A 16,303-nucleotide genomic window follows, 5' to 3' on the forward strand; every position below is an offset into this window, starting at 1 on the left:
ATGGTGACAGCGGCCACAGACGCTCAAGCGCGTGACGGGGACGGTGCGCTGTGGCTGCACCCGCCGGAGCCGCCAGGCACCGCCACCAGGTCGCATGCAGGGCGGGGCAGCCCGCGGCACCTCCCCACGGCCGTGCACGGTCACCTCTGGCCTCGGACACCCCTTGGAGGTGGGCACCCCGCCCATCCTCCGAGTCCATGGCTTCCGTGGCACCCGGGAGCAGCTACACCGACCTCAGAGCCAGGCCCCGCACCCTCCGTGGGGGAGACCGCCACCGGGGGCGCAGTACCGGCCCCTCTGAGCCCCGGCTCCCCCTCAGAGACCTTCGGAGCCCCTCCCCTGTGGGGGTCGTGCGGCGGGGACTGCACAGCACTGGGCTGGTCACACCGCACCAGGTGGTGGGCTGACCCAGGCTGGGGCCAGCGCCCCTGCGTCAGCACGTCAGTGCCTCTGGTCAAGGTCACAGCGAAGCCAAGGCTGCCGCCCCGAGACCCGGGCACACCTGCTGGCCCCTCGCTCGGCTGATGATGGCGGACACTCCGCCTCGACCTGTGGTTGGCAAACTCAGTGGTCAACAGAGTGGCAGTTTGCCGACCACTGGCCTAGACCCACGCCCACGACACGTGGGAGATGCTGCCGGGACCACGGGCTCAGCAACACGGGCCCGAGCCTCTCAGGAGTCTCCACTCCGACCGGGGCCTCGTCACGAACACCCCTCGTTACAGGCAGCGCACCACCTGCCGCCTCGCACGACTGGCCAGTCACAGCCGCGGCTCGGCCTGCCCCAGGTCTCTGCTCTCCTCTCCGATGGTCCCGGACACCTGGACGGAGGCCTGTCAGCCACCCGGGTGCCCACAGCCTGCTCGCCCAGGGCACGCACACCCAGACCAGGGGCGCCCGGGTGACGAGCCCGGAGCAGGCTGTCTCCTGGGCCGGTCCCCCCACCTGCGCCCCAGGCTGGCCCGGCAGGCTCTGCAGGAAGGACCCCGAGGGAGACTCCGAAGGCCACTGGGTCTGCTGCTGATGTGCCACAGAAACCATGGACTCAACCAGGCTCAGCCAAAGCCACGGCCTGCAGAACCTCCCCGCCTCCGAGTCCCGACACTTCCCGCCCCCTCGGAGCCCCTGCTGGCCCAGACCGTGCAGCGGTGGCGAGGAGTGGCGCGGGGGCTGCGACCACACCCGGGGAGGGCGGGGCGGGGCAGGGCCAGGCTAGCAGGACGGACAGCACAGCAAGCCAGGCGAGGGGCTGTAAGAACCATGAAGTCATGGAACCGACCCTTTCCTACACGTGATGTTTTCATGGATGAACGTTTGCGAATTATTTACAAATCGGGGAGTGTGAGCAGCAGGCGAGACAGACAGACGCGGGCATGGTTTCGCGGTGTGTTGGTTGGATGGCGTGCGTCACAGGAGGTGAAGGTGAGTCAAGGACAGACAGAAAACAAAGGAGAAAATGATCAACATGAGCAGAACGCAGGCTCCGGGCGGCGCTGGGTGCAGCTTTTGGGAAACGGGCATTTTGCTGAAAATGCATCAAAACGCTGTTTTGAACTCGGTAGGTGATGCAGACAGTGGCGTTCATTTGCATTCCTATTTGCAATGCAAATTCAAAATGACACACTTATTTTTTTGTTTCCAGGCAAAGAAATCAATGTCAGTTTCACGCCCGCGGTGCGGTCTCCGCGGCCCTGGGCAGGGCACTCGCTCTGATTTGTTTTTAAGTCGGGGGTGGAACTGACACCGATATTTTTGCCTGAGGAAGAACAGTGCGTTCGCCAAGATGAAGTGGCTACAGATGGAAGGAAAGGCCACGCGGGAAGGCGGGCCTCGGGCAGCGCGGAACGGAGCGCCCACAGGTGGGCAGGGAGCTCCCCACCGCCCTCGGCCTCGGCCTGCAGGTGACGCTGCCCCTCGGGCTTGTCGGAAGCAGGGTCTGCCCAGCCACAAGCCACCGCCTGCGTGTCCCGCTGCTCGGGCAGGCGCTGGGCCCTCCGGGCTCCCGCACCGTCTGCCACCTGCGGCCTGGGAGGGGAGCCTCCTGTTTGTCGGTCTGTGCCGCAGCAGGCACCCACCCTGCCTGACCCTCCTCGCAGCCGCTCGCTCGGCACCGCCCTCTGGTGAGGACGCAGGAGCCCCACGGAGGGAGCGCTGTGCCTTATCGGGATTAGATCCCCGCGTCCAAGGAGGGATCCGCGCGGCCACGGTGCCGTCAGTGGGGGGGCAGCCTGGATCATTCAGACCCTTAGGTTTCAGAAGCCATAGAACATCTCACATGGAAAAACTGCACATAAATACACGTATGCACACACGTCCTGAAGAAAAGTAACGACACGCTGGGCGCCGCGGCACCGGTTCCCCACGCAGGAATGGAGAACAAGGGGAGCTCTGGGCCCGGACGGCCCTTCCTTCCCCGGATAAACGGAAACTCCGTGGCACAGTCTTCTTCAGGTGGGGCTGGTGCCTTTTATGTTCTGCTTAACAAAGCAGTCCCTACCCCAAGGTCTAAAGACGTCCTCCCGCTTTTTCTTCTCAGAGGTGTCAAGTTCTGCCTCTCGCCCGGCCGGCATGGCTCAGGGGTTGAGCATCGACCTATGAAAACGGAGGTCACGGTTCAATTCCCGGTCGGGGCACAGGCCCGGGTGGCAGGCTCGACCCCCAGTGGGGGGCGCACAGGAGGCAGCCGATGGACGATTTTCTCTCATCACTGATGTTTCTCTCTCTCACTCTCCCTTCCTCTCTGAAGTCAATACAAGTATATTTGTAAGTTCTGCCTCTGATATTTAAGTCTTTCTGTCATTTTGAAATAGGTTTTCGTGAACGGTGTGAGCCAAGATTCACGTCGGCTTCCCCACGTTGCCCGTGACCGCAGCGCCGGCTACAGAGGCTGGCTCCCCGCCGAGCTGCAGCCCAGCCCTCGCACATCGAGGCCCCACCCACGGCGGGTCCGCCAGGAGCCAGTGCTTCCCTCCCACACCTCCAGCGGCACCTTCTCCTTCGCGGAGATGGTAGAAGCAGCTTGTCAAGTTCCCAACAAAGCAAGGTCGTCGCTATTTTAACGGACAGCGCCTTGAGCCTGCCGTCAGCCGGGGCCATGCCCACTCGCTGTCACACAAGCAGCTCCACCTCCGGACTCCCTGCCCCTTCAGCGAGGCTGGGATGTGCGTGAGCGAAGGCCCGTCTCGGCTTCCTGGGGGGACCACACGCTCAGGCCCAGGGCCCCGCGTGGGCGCTCCCAGCTTCATCGCGTGACGCTGTGACGTGGCGGCACGGCCCGCCCGCTCCGAGGCTGTTCTCGTCGTCGAGGCTTCCGCGCAGCTGGGACTGCCCTCGCTGGGCACAGGCGGCCGCCCAGCGCCACGGCACGGCTGCTCGGGCCTCACGGGCCTCTTCTGGCTTCCAGGCGGTTCCTCCCCAATGCTGCCGGCGCCACGGCGTCCGCGTGGAGCTTGCGGCAAGCGCCGTGTCGGGCAGGAGCTCCTGGGTTGCTAACGGCTGGCATCTCGCATAAAACCTACGCGCTCGGGCGTCTTCCCCGCAGCCCTGACGGCACCCCGTGAAGTTGGGACACGGACTGTGGGAGGCAGAGCTGCCCGAGGCCCCCGGCTCGCTCCCGGGACGCCAGGCTCGGCGTGTGCCGCTCAGAGCTCTAAGTCTCCGCCATGGTGGGCGTGGCTGTGGCCGTCCCTTCAGACACTGTCCTTCCGCCGGCCTTTACGGTACGTTTCACGTTTCCTCTCCCTCTGCCCTTTTAAAAGCGGGTGCGGAGACTGCACGGGCCTCGCACCAACGGGGCGTCCTCACGTCCGTACCCCGGGGGGTGTCCAGGGCGAGATGACCTTTCCTGGAACTCCAGGTGGACAACACAGTCCGGTGGAGTGGACCGTCCGGACGCGGCCCAGAGCGCAGGCAAGGCAGCCGCTGACCGCGCTCCCCACCGAGGGCTGTGGGCGTGGAGGCCGCACGACCACCGAGCACGTCCTGGTGGGACCACCCTCAGTGCGAGAGGCTCGGCGGGCTGGCGGGGGGATGGGGACACCAGGTGGGGTCCCCACGCCCACGGAGAAGTCCGCACAGACACCTGGATTCCGGAGCAAGGCCACGTCCTGGCTGCTGGGCCCGGGCGGGCTGTCTGACCGTGAGACCTCGTGCCCGGGACACGAAAGCTCGTCCTCACGCGTGTCAGGTGCAGCCCCTGCAGCCCCCCACAGTGGAGGCCACACCTAGGACCAGAGCTCAGCATGTCCACAGGGCACGGTCACACCTGGGGCTGGCGCTCAGCCACTGACCACAGCGCCAGGCCCTGTGACCTGTCTGAACCCTCTAAGCTGCTGGGGCAGGGGCTGCACTCAGTGCGGCGCACAGGGGGAGGGGCCGGGGCCGCGGCAGCGGAAGGCGTGTGCGAGGGGGTGATGGCCGTGGGGGCTCTGACTCCCCCAGCCCTCTCCTCCTGCAGGGTGCCCCCCCCCGCCCCGGAATCGATGAGGTGAACACGTGAGGTGGGCAGAGCGGCGCGGCCTCATGGTGAGACCCCCACTGTCCCTCCATCCTGGCCCTGGGGCTGGGAGCCTACCTCTCCTGGGGTCTGCGACCTGCCCTGTCCCTCGCCCCCCCCACCCCCACCCCGCGCTCTCTACGGCTGGGCTGGGTCGGGAGCACCTCCCACAGTCACGCTCACAAGAGCCCCACCTCAGGTCAGCTCCTGGAGAACCTGCCGTCCACCAACGCCGAGCGCGGGGCTCAGAAATGCGCCTCAAGGCCCGGCCTCAGCGGGTCCGCCCAGCATGGGCCAGCGCTGGGCACCGTCCATGCTTGAGCAGAGCCACCGTCTCGCTTCCCACCGAAAGCACACCTGGGCTGTCAACAGCCTGAGCTCGTCCTGGCTCTGAGTTTGGGGGCCACGCGTCAGACACACACAGGTAAGGCCTCTCGTCCTGCTGGTGTGACCTGAGCAGCCACCGGAAGACGTTCTGGGGACGGTTTCTCGTCCAAGAGCGAGCATTTGCTGGGGCGACACCTGCTCCCAGCTCCGCCCGTGGAGAGCGTCCTGCCGCCCCGGAGGGAGCGCCTCGGAAAGGAGCCCCTGGGGACAGCAGGTGCACTTACCGCGATCTCCGTGACTAAAATGTCAGTGATACTTCCCAGCACGGTGACGAAGTCGAAGACGTTCCAGGCGTCTCGGAAGTAGTTCTAGAGAGAGAGGGGCCGTCAGTGCCCAGTCAGTGCTCTGCCAGGGGGGCGCCAGGAGGGCCTAGTCAGGACGGGCCAGGGGGCGATGGGCCACCCCAGGGGACAGCGCAGGCCTGGCATGCAGACACCAGGCTGGGCAGGGGCAGAGCGGAGAGCCACATGCCCCGAGGGGACCTGGCCCCCCCGCCTCCCGGAGCTGGCCTGGGCACAGACTCGGGCAGTGGGGCCCCCGCAGGGTTGTCTGCGCCTGGGGCTCGGGAAGTTCCAGCTCCAAACGAGGAGCCCCCAGGGCCCCCCTTGGACAACGCGGCCCAGAAGGAGCGGCGCCTACCAGCACCCCGAAGGCGACGATCTTGAGCACGCACTCCATGGAGAACATGGACGTGAACACGATGTTCAGGCACTTGAGCATCAGCTCGTACTCGTAGGGCGCGTCATAGAACTGCCGGGAGGAGAGCGTTGGCCACGGGCGCGGCTGTCCCGACGCCCATGACGGACGGGGACGCTCTGGCTCCCGTCAGTGTGCGGGACGGACAGCAGCTGCCCAGCCCGCGGCCACTCCTCCCCGCTGCCCGTGTCCTCCCAGACCTTTTCCGGTCTCAGCCTGCAGCCAGTGACAGGCCCGACGGCGCCCGTGCTGACCGGGCAGTGCCTGCAGCTCCGGCCCCTGCGTGGGGAGGGAGGCCCGCCCCGCGGACGCACCTTCATCATCAGCACCACGGTGTTGAGGGCGATCATGGCCATGATGAAGTACTCGAAGGGCGGCGACACCACGAACGTCCACGTCTTGTACTGGAAAGACTGCTTGTTCTGGGGCATGTACCGCGTCAGGGGCTTGGCGCTGATGGCGAAGTCAATGCAAGCTCTCTGCTCGGACAAAGCCGTGCCCGCAGCTCAGCGCGGACCCACGCAGCACCACGGCACACGCACTTGGCGCCTCCCCTCACAGGCAGCCAGTGCGAGGAGGCAGCGGAGTCGACCTCCCAGCCTCCCTGGCCGGATCTGGCAGGAGCCAGAGGGCCGCCCCCCACACCCCCCCCACCGCAGGCTGCAGGAGGCGCGCCCACCTCGTTCTTCTCCAGGCTGCACGCGGACATCGCCCTGTCGCCCTGCTCCTGGAAGGTGATGATGATCAAAGCCACGAAGATGTTGACGAAGAAGAAGGGGAAGACCACGAAGTAGACCACGTAGAAGATGGACAGCTCCATGCGGTACCCGGGGCTCGGGCCCTGCTCCTCGTAGGTGGCGTCCACCGAGTGCTTCAGCACCCTGGCCAGGGCAGCGACAGCGTCAGGGCCGCCGCCGCCGCTGGGAAGCGGTCCTCCCAGGCAGGCCCCCTCAGGAAGCCCAGGGATGGCGCTGCCCCCTGTGGGCCAAGCCACCGCCCACGTGCCATCTGGCTGGAGGTGGGCGACCTTCCCAGCAGGCGGTGTGTGCAGGGCTGCGGGAGGGCTCCCAGGGCAGCTCCCGTGCCTGAGCTCCTGTCCCAGGGAGGGGAGAGGCCCGGCAGTTCTGCCTGCCGCCCCCCACGCTCACCACTCATGCCTGCGCACACCCACCTGCCCTCTCCCACACCCGCTCACACCCAGCCCACCTGCCCTCTCCCACACCCGCTCACACCCAGCCCACCTGCCCTCTCCCACACCCGCTCACACACAGCCCACCTGCCCTCTCCCACACCCGCTCACACCCACCTGCCCTCTCTCACACCCGCTCACACCCACCTGCCCTCTCCCACACCCGCTCACACCCACCTGCCCTCTCTCACACCCGCTCACACCCACCTGCCCTCTCTCACACCCGCTCACACCCACCTGCCCTCTCTCACACCTGCTCACACCCACCTGCCCTCTCCCACACCTGCTCACACCCACCTGCCCTCTCCCACACCTGCTCACACCCACCTGCCCTCTCCCACACCTGCTCACACCCACCTGCCCTCTCCCACACCTGCTCACACCCACCTGCCCTCTCCCACACCTGCTCACACCCACCTGCCCTCTCCCACAACTGCTCACACCCACCTGCCCTCTCCCACAACTGCTCACACCTGGCCCACCTGCCCTCTCCCACACCTGCTCACACCCACCTGCCCTCTCCCACACCTGCTCACACCCACCTGCCCTCTCCCACACCTGCTCACACCCACCTGCCCTCTCCCACAACTGCTCACACCTGGCCCACCTGCCCTCTCCCACAACTGCTCACACCCAGCCCACCTGCCCTCTCCCATCCCACACCCTCTCACACCCAGCCCACCTGCCCTCTCCCACAACTGCTCACACCCAGCCCACCTGCTCTCTCCCAGCCCACACCCTCTCACACCCAGCCCACCTGCCCTCTCCCACAACTGCTCACACCCAGCCCACCTGCTCTCTCCCAGCCCACACCCTCACACCCAGCCCACCTGCCCTCTCCCAGCCCACACCCTCTCACACCCAGCCCACCTGCCCTCTCCCGGCCCACACCCGCTCACACCCGGCCCACCCACTAGCCAGCTCCCCTGCTTCAGGAGTCCAGGGCTCAGCAGGGTTTATGTTGAGGGGTCCCTGCCAGTCCCAGAGGAAACCCTGTTACTCGAGAGGGGAACGCGAAGGCCCCTCTGGCAGCCCGAGGGCAGCACGGAGACACGGAGGCCCGCCCTCTGGCACCAGCCACGAAGGGCTCTCAGGAGATCACTCGCCGCACCAGCTCCTCTGGAGCGCGGCCACCCTCACTGGCAGGAGCGGGAAGGAGCCCGCGGGCGCCTGCCGAGCGACTGAGACCACACGGAGGAGCCAGAGGCCCCGCCCTCTCTCTGGCTGCGTGGCTGCCAGCCCCCGCACTCACATGGGCCAGCCTTCCCCCGTGGACACGGTGAACAGCGTGAGCAGGGCCCAGAGCACGTTGTCGTAGTGGAAGTCGTACTTCTTCCACTGCCGCGGCTGGGCCTCCACCTCCTCCCGCTCGTAGTCCAGGTACTGGCCCCTGGGCACGACAGAGGGGAGAGGTCAAAGCCAGGCCTGTGCAGGCAGCGGCTCCTGAAACGCTGTCACCGCGTGGAGCAAGCGCAGGCTCTGCGACGCGTGGCAGGACCGTGCGTGTCCACGCGCAGAAGCCTGACGCGGGGCCCGGGCGCACACCTCGCTCAGACCACCTCAAAGTGGACCAAGGCCTGAGCCCGGGGCCCCCCGGAAACCTCCCGGGAGAAACACGGGCCGCTGATTCGCAAATGGGTCCTTAGATGTGGCGCCAACGTCCAACAAACCCAGACACAGGACTTCACCGGAACTTAGAGCTTTGGTGCCTCAAAGACGCCATCGACTCACGGAACGGCCAACCCCGAGAAGTGCCGCTCTGAGCGGGGAGCGTCTCCAGGACACGTGAAGACCCTGTGGCCGTTCACGCGATCTGTTCCTTTTCTTTCTTCTGTGGGCTGGGAGGGAGGGGGGAGGGGGGAGGGAGGGAGGGAGGGAGAGATGGAAGGAGGGGGGGGGAGGGAGGGAAGGGGGGAGGAGGGGGGGAGGGAGGGAGGGGGAGGAGGGGGGGAGGGAGGGGGAGGGAGGAGGGAGGGAGGAGCATGGAGCAGCTGCCTCCTGGGCGCACCCCGACTGGTGCATGGACACCCCCAGCGGAGCCGCACCGTCCGAGGCGCCCCCGTCACAACGACAAGCACCTCAGATGGAACGGGCGCCGGGTGTGAGGGGACCTTTCCCGAAGGAGACCCAGGCCCACGAGCACGTGGGGAGTGCTCGCCAGCACTCACCCCCAGGGAGGGCGTCAGAGCCGGACGCCGCCCGCAGCTGGCGGCACGTACTGAGCTGCTTCCTTCGGAGAGGAAAACCGCGCGTGGCGGGACCTGGAGACCCCTCCACCCTGGCAGGACACTGCTGGCTCCTCCCGACCCTGGCACGGAGCCGCCCGCTGCCACGGCCCTCGCCGGTGCCGGCTCAGGGGCCGTGAGAACTTCTGTCCACACACCCCTCGCACATGCTCCCCGCAGAGCACAGTGACCGAGGGGGGACAGCTGGCGGCCACCCCAGGCAGTAAAGAGGTCAAGGTGGCCCAGCCAGGGACCCGCAAGCAGGAACGGCCTCGGAAACCCAGGAGACCACCCAGTGAGCCTGCGTGTCCACAGCGTGTCCCGAACGCACACCCGCACACAGCACGCAGGTCAGGGCAGCGGGGAGGCAGGAGGCACCCACGCGGCCAGGGCTCTGCGGGTTTTAGGGGAGGAAACGCCCTCCGGTGGCGAGTGAGGGTGGCCCCCGCCGCCACACCCTGACCCGCGGACTTGTGCGCAGCAGGGGTGAGCGCTACGGCATGAACTGCACCCCGACACTGTTCAGCGGGAACCAGACTGCGCGGGGCAGGGAGAGGCTGCCTTCTCCAGGGCACGGGGCTGCTCAGATGGGAAATCCCACCCTCGCCCCTCCCCCGGCAGCAGCGTCAGCCCAGAAAAACCGCGGCCATGTAGAGGCAGACACGGCTTTCGGGGGGGCCCAGGCCGCTGACCCAGCCACTGAGCACTGAACGCCAGGAACGCACGCTAGATGGCGTGGCCCGTGTGGCACACGCCGCCCGCACGCTCCTTAACATGCCAAGAGCCAGAGCTGGCGGGGGTGTCCCGCCCGGGGGTAACGAACTCCCACAAACCAACCAGGAACAGACAGACAGCCCTACAGGGGGACGGGCACAGGCTGGCACAGGCGCAGCCCGAGGAGGGCCATGCCAACTGACCAGAGTGGCACCACACCCACGCCAGGAAGGCCCAAGCGAGACGCCCGCCGGCATGGCGGGTGGGCTCGGGCCACGTCACTGGGGGTGCGAGCTTACACAGCACCCGTGTGGGCGAGCACACGCACAGCCCACAAGTGGGGTGCACACCCCCTGCGTCCGTGGCCGAGGGACCCAGAGCCACACGCGGGAGCCCCCACATGCCCCGCGCCACAGCGGGTGAGCCAGGGTGGAGTCACACAGACAAGCGGGACCGTGGCTGTGGCGAGGAGGGAGCTGGTGCGGCCCGCTCGGCGCCCACAGGAGCGACCCGCCTCGCCTACTTCTGACGGAGGCAGTGGCCGCAGCCTCAGGCAGCCCCGCTGACCTGGGGCCTGGCCTGGTCTCGGGGGTGCAGAACCTCCAGCATGCCCGTGCCCGGGAGCTCCCTGCGTGTCCGCGGAGGAAGAGCCTGGCCCCCACGTGCTGCTCCCCACCCTGGAGCCCGTGTGGCCCAGGGACAGGTGCACGCCCCCCCCGCGGTGCGCCCACGCTGCACCCCCCCCCGAGCCCTCACAGCTGCCCCTGCGCTGGCCCTGCCCCCTCGTCACCTGCAGTCCCGCTCCAGCTCCTTGGACTCGTCCGTGCAGTAGAAGAACTTGCCCTTGAACAGCTGCACGGCGATGACGGCGAAGATGAACATGAAGAGCATGTAGACGATGAGGATGTTGAGCACGTTCTTCAGCGAGTTCACCACGCAGTCGAACACGGCCTGGGGGCGGGGTGCAGGCTCAGCACCGGCCCGGCAGGCGGGACCTCGGCCAGCTGCCTGCCCTGGGCCTGCCTCGGGAGGGAGGGTCATCTCGGACGTGTCAAGCGGGCGGGTGGGGCCAGGAGAGGCGTCAGGGGGCGGGTGCCTCAGAGCAGGCGCCTGACCGCTCCCGTCAGGGCTGGCCCAGGGGGAAGGGAGGGACCCGGGCCTCCTGGTGTCGGAGGGCACGCAGGCAGAGGAGCAGCCGCACCGTGGCAGCCTGGCCCGGGCGCGTGGGCATGCTCTGTGGCCCAGGGACTGTCCTGTTCCCACACCTGAAGCTCAGCGCTCCCTGCCCGCTGGCCTGGCCCCAGCCCTGCCTCTCAGAGTCAGGCCGACAGCCTGCCCTGCCCTAGTGTTCAGGGCCGGTCCACAGCGTCTCCCGAGACACCGCCTGGCGCGCGGCTTGGACCCAGCCACCGCGCCCACCTGCAGTGTCCCCGGGCACAGCCCAACACGGCCCCGCTGGCTGCCTCCGTCACCTCCCAGCCCGCCCTCCCCACAGGCTCTGGGCAAGCTGCCCCATAACCCGTGCTGTCTCCCCCAGGCTCGCACCCCCAAGCTGCTCACAACACCTTACGCACAGGTTCCGGGGATGGACGACTATAAGCACAGGGCACCCTCCTTGACCCAGCACTCAGCCGCATCACCTTGGGGCCCCGCCCCGCCCCCCCAACACCCTCCTTCACCCAGCACCTCAGCCGCACCACCTCCGGGCCCCGCCCCGCCCCGCCAACACCCTCCTTCACCCAGCACCTCAGCCGCACCACCTCCGGGCCCCGCCCCGCCCCGCCAACACCCTCCTTCACCCAGCACCTCAGCCGCACCACCTCAGGGCCCTGCCCCGCCCCGCCAACACCCTCCTTCACCCAGCACCTCAGCCGCACCACCTCCGGGCCCCGCCCCGCCCCGCAGGTACAGGACGGGAGCCCACGGCGCTGCTGGGAATGGCTCTCATGGGGCGTCCGAGTGGAGAGGGCCCATCCCCCCACATGGCGTGGTCTGAGCAAATCTCACATGGGGCTCCCCTCAGCTCTGCTCACCCCCACCTCACTCAGAAGCTGCCGCAGGACGTGGCCAGTGTGCACATACACGCACGTGTATGCACCTTGTGCACACATGTATATACACACAGGACACATATGACGTGCATGTGCCTTGGCACACACAGCCCACATGCATGCTCACGTGTGTGCAGGCGCCCGCACGCTCCTCACGCCCCCCTGGCTCTCACCTTGAGCTTCGGCAGCCGCTTGATGGTCTTGAGGGGCCGCAGGACGCGCAGGACCCGCAGGGACTTGATGGTGTTGATGTCCTTCCCTTTGGACCCTCTGGAAGGAGAACCGCACATGCAGACGGCAGGCTGCACCCGGCGCCGTCCCCACGAAGGCCCCTGGGCCGGGCCACCCCCCGCGTCTGTCCCGGGCCTCAGGGCAGGGGCCTGATGGGCACCACGGAGGCCTCCCCTCGAGTGGACCAGGGCCAGGTCAGCAGCTCCTGGGGGCCAGGAAGCACCTGCTCTCCCGGCACTTCCGTCACCCGCCTCCCGGCCCACACCAGCTGCCCTGCCCCCGTGAGGCGGCCCTGGGAGCGAGGGGAGAGGGTAGCGCAGGGACCAGTGGGCACGGTGCCACCCCAGCTCCCAAAGGCTGCTTCCTCCCCGAGAGGAGGTCCCAGGACAGCCTGGACCTCCCTGCCTGTCCTGTCCCCGTCGAACACTCTCCACACAGCACGTGGCGGACGACGGACAGAAAGGGAGAGGAGCCTGGAGGGGGTGAGGGCAGGAGGACAGGAAAGAGATAAACCGAGGAGAAGAGAAGGAAGAGGGGAGGCCAGCGTGGCTCAGGCCGGGCCAGCATCGACCGGTTCAATGCCTGCTCCGGGCACAGGCCCGGGGTGCAGGCTCGATCCCCAGTGGGGGGTGTAGGAGGCAGCTGATCCACGATTCTCTCTCATCATTGATGTTTCTCTCCCTCTCTGAAATCAATACAAATATATTTTAAAAAAAGAAAGGGCGGAGAAGGGAAGGAGGGAGAGGGGAGAGGGGAGGCAGAGCCACAGGAGACAGTGAAGACAGCGGCGCGGATGAAGAAAGCAGCCAGGAGGGTGGGAGGAGGAGGTGAGGAGCAGGCCAGGCGCCCGGGGCCTTTGAGAGCAGGGCGGGCCCCTCCGAGGGAACCTGGGGCTCCCTCAGGCAGGCATGGCCCAGGAGCTGTCACTCTGGGGGCTGCCCTCCTGCCACCCTGAAGCCAGGCAGGGGCCTCGGGAGGCCATGCTCAGGGCCAAGGCCACACCCACAGGGCCACGTGGGGCAGCGGCTAAGGCTCAGGGGCCACTTCTCCGCACGTTCAGGGGACCTGCGTGTCAGGGGAGCGGGGCCCCCAGTCTCCTTAGGCTCCAGCCGAGCTAGAGCCTCCCAGTCCCTCCCCCGGGACCCCGCTGGGGCCTGCGTTCCGGAAGCAGATCAACACCCCTGAACCCAGGCTGTCCCGGCGTCCGCATGCTGCCAGCTACTCCCCTCACCCACGCCCTGACCCTCCCCAAACCAGCCTGGCAGCGCCCGCTGAGCTGGCCGGGGAGGGGCCCCTGGGGGGGGGGCAGGCGAGGACCCTGCCCTTGTTTCCTAGGAAACGCGCTCTCTCTGGAGGCTCTAAGGCAGAGGCTGCTTGCTCTCCCTCTGGGGCGCCTGGCTGGGTCTCCCTGCCCCTCCCTCAGTGCCGGGTGTCGGGGGACAGGCCTGCAGGGCAGGAGGCCGAGCCTCTGAGAACAGACGGGGCACCGGGCCCCCCTGCGGAGCCGCCCTCGGGGTCTCATTCCCGGCCTCCTACACTCACACGGGACACATGCCACCCCATGGAGGACCATCCCCACCCGGCCCCCAGGGCCCCGCCCAGGCCAGGTGGGCACCGCCCGGGGACGTGGCTCCGGCAGCATGCAGCCCGGAGTGAGGGGGGCTGATGAGAGGTGAGCGTATGACGCGGGTGAGCCAGGTGAGCGTATGACGCGGCCCGAGGGCGGCTGAGCTGTGGGCGGGGTGAGGGGACAGGGGAGGCATTACCCCATGAAGCTCCTACAACGGGGAGTCCAGCACCAGGGAGACAAAGAGAAGAGAGTCAGTGAGGAGGCCTGGCTGGGCCAGAGGAGGACCCGCCCCCGCCTGCGGCTCGTCCCGTCTCGTCTCTGCATCTCCTGCCCCCACTCGCCCTGGGACCCCGGCTCCACCCAGCCCCACACCTGCCTCAGCCCCAGGCCCAGCCGCACTCGCTGGGAACCAGAGAAAATGGCCTGGACCCCAGGGGACGGCGCCCACCAGCACCCAGCTGCGCCCACGGGAGCCGCCGAGGGCAGGGAAGCTGCCCAGGAGCCGGGAGCAGAGCAGCCAGAGGCTGCCCCCAACTTTAGAACCAGGGCTGCGTCGGGGACACCCGGTAGAGGTCCTCCCCCCACACCCCGGCCGAGCAGGACGGAGCTCCGGGCACCCCGGAGGCCAGCGCTCCCCCTACACCCCACCACGCACCTGGGGGCTGCAGACGTGGGTACTTACGAGAAGGCAAACGCCACCAGGGCCCCACTGACCACAATGAAGTCCAGAATGTTCCACAGGTCCCGGAAGTAGGCCCCCGGGTGCAGCAGCAGTCCCAGGTCAATCATCTTCAGGGAAGCAGTGCAGTTCAGGGCGGTTACTTCAGGGAAAGGGCAGGGCGGACCCAGAGCCTTGGGGTGGGGGAGGGGGCCCAGGTCACGTCCCCAGCCCGACGCCCAGAAAGCAGGGACCCTGGTCAGGAGTGCAGGGCGCTGTCCCCGCTGGCTGACGCTGCGCGGAGTCTGTAGTGAGCGACGCCCCGAGTGCCCACGTGTGTGGGGGGCACGTGCGAGTCCCCGAGGGGAGGCTGGGTCCCTCACCTTTATCACCATCTCGAAGGTGAAGACGCCCGTGAAGATGTAGTCCATGTACTTCAGGACCTGCCACGGAGGCGCGCTCTCAGGAGGCCAGCCGCACAGCGGGGCGTCCTGGGGCGCCAGGTCCCCCCACCTCGACCTCGGGGCAGCCAGTCCGACAGCCAGAGGCCGGGCTGAGGTCCTGGGAGAGACGCTAGCACAGCCCCCGCGCCCGCTCCGTCCGGCCCAGCCGCCCTCTTCCTGCCGCCCCCGCGCCCCCCGCAGTGCTCACGTTGTTCCGGGGCGAGTCTGCACGCACGGGGTCCTCGGCGGCCAGGGCGATGCTGCTCAGCGCGATGACCACGAGGATGACCATCTCGAAGTACCGCATGGTCACGATGGAGTGGCAGAGGCGCCGGAGCCTGGGGGCAAAGTGGGGCTCAGCGGGGGGGCCCCTCCCTGCCGCCCGCTTGTTCTCTCCGGCAGGAAGCTGGGCTAGGAGGGCAGGTGCCGGGGGCCCAGAGGGCGGGTGCTGGGCCCAGAGGGCACCCCGGGAAGGGGCGGCCGCACGCAGCGGGCTGAGCGCTGCTATTCCGATGGGGGAGGGGGCGCTGACCACAGGGCACAGGTTGAGCAGGACGATGGGAGACTCTCGGAAGCTGATGAGCCCCAGCACAGCCGGACAGTCCCCGGAGGTGGGGAGGCCCCCCTGCAGGTACAGTGAGGCTGGCCCAGGTGACCAGAGGAGCCCCAAGGCTGTCACGTCACCCGCCGGGCACGCCTAGCAGTCATGTGCGTGTGGGTCACGGGCCGTGGGCGAGCGGCATGGCACCGGTGGAGGGGACTCACAGGTTGGTGGGGCTGAGACAGAACATGGAGCTGTAGGGGACGATGGGCCGGGGGCCGCTCCGCATCACGCCGTCGGCCTCCACCTCCTTCCCCTCCGCCTGGCCCTCCAGGTCCACGTTGCCACCTGCAAGGAAAGGGCCGCCAGGTGAGGGGGTGGCGCACCACCCACACCGCACAGGTCTCACCGGGGCGGCCGGTGCTGTCCTGGCTCCATCGCCGGGGAGAGGCGTGTGGCTGAGAGCCCAGCTCCCTGCAGCCCCGGGCTGACCACGGGAATGAGGACAGTCCGGCCGAGCCGGCACGGGGGCCCCGAGTGCCTCTGCGGGACCTCGGTGGTGCCGGACCACAGCCACTCCTGAACCTGCTGGTGGCTCACTGCCTGGGGGTCTCTCTCGGGCCCCCCCAGGCCCCCACACAGCAGGCTCCTCAGGGAAACGGCCACGCAGGTTCTGTCGCCACGTCTCGTGCTGCTCCTGCCTCGGTGTGTGCCACCCTCACGTACATCCCGTCCGCGGGCAACGCTCTTCCCCAGCTCGGCGCTGCCCTGGCGGGACGCGGGTCACCAACGAAGGAAAGGGACTCAACACAACGACCACGTCTCAGAGCAGGAAACCGAGAGCGAGCAGCGGGGGGGGGGGGGGGGGGGGGGGCTGGCCCCTCAGCGGGGAGCCCAGACCCGACGCCCTGAGCTTCTGCGGAGCAAACGCAGATCACCCCCCGCCCCCCGACCCGGGTGAGGCCCCTCGCACCCGTGCAGAAGGGCGGCCTGTGGGCCCGTGTTCGGGGTCCGTCAGCCCGCAGCCCGGCGGAGGGACTCAGAGTGAAACCCCCAACACGGAGCAGAAGGCCCCCCAGCGGCCGCAGAAGCAGAGCCACAGC

General features: G+C 68.1%; 1 protein-coding gene across 12 annotated transcripts in view; it reads right to left on the minus strand.

Annotated features, from left to right (window-relative positions):
• The window catches only part of CACNA1B (calcium voltage-gated channel subunit alpha1 B), a 123,226-nt gene that overhangs the window by 25,929 nt on the left and 80,994 nt on the right, over positions 1-16,303 (minus strand). For all 12 annotated transcript variants that reach the window (XR_013960695.1, XM_080670289.1, XM_080670284.1 and 9 more), the window contains 11 exons: positions 15,425-15,548; positions 14,868-14,997; positions 14,600-14,659; positions 14,241-14,347; positions 11,931-12,027; positions 10,497-10,657; positions 8,020-8,157; positions 6,258-6,459; positions 5,893-6,057; positions 5,522-5,632; positions 5,107-5,190 (listed from right to left, as the gene is read on the minus strand). Coding sequence is in view for 11 of the 12 variants with exons in the window: in XM_080670289.1 (XP_080526415.1) it covers positions 5,107-5,190; positions 5,522-5,632; positions 5,893-6,057; positions 6,258-6,459; positions 8,020-8,157; positions 10,497-10,657; positions 11,931-12,027; positions 14,241-14,347; positions 14,600-14,659; positions 14,868-14,997; positions 15,425-15,548 (1,379 nt within the window). In the remaining variant the exon portion in view is untranslated. The remainder of the gene's footprint in view (positions 1-5,106; positions 5,191-5,521; positions 5,633-5,892; positions 6,058-6,257; positions 6,460-8,019; positions 8,158-10,496; positions 10,658-11,930; positions 12,028-14,240; positions 14,348-14,599; positions 14,660-14,867; positions 14,998-15,424; positions 15,549-16,303) is intronic.

This window comes from Plecotus auritus (genome assembly GCF_963455305.1).
Source record: "Plecotus auritus genome assembly, chromosome: 5".
NCBI classification, from domain to species: Eukaryota; Metazoa; Chordata; class Mammalia; order Chiroptera; family Vespertilionidae; genus Plecotus; species Plecotus auritus.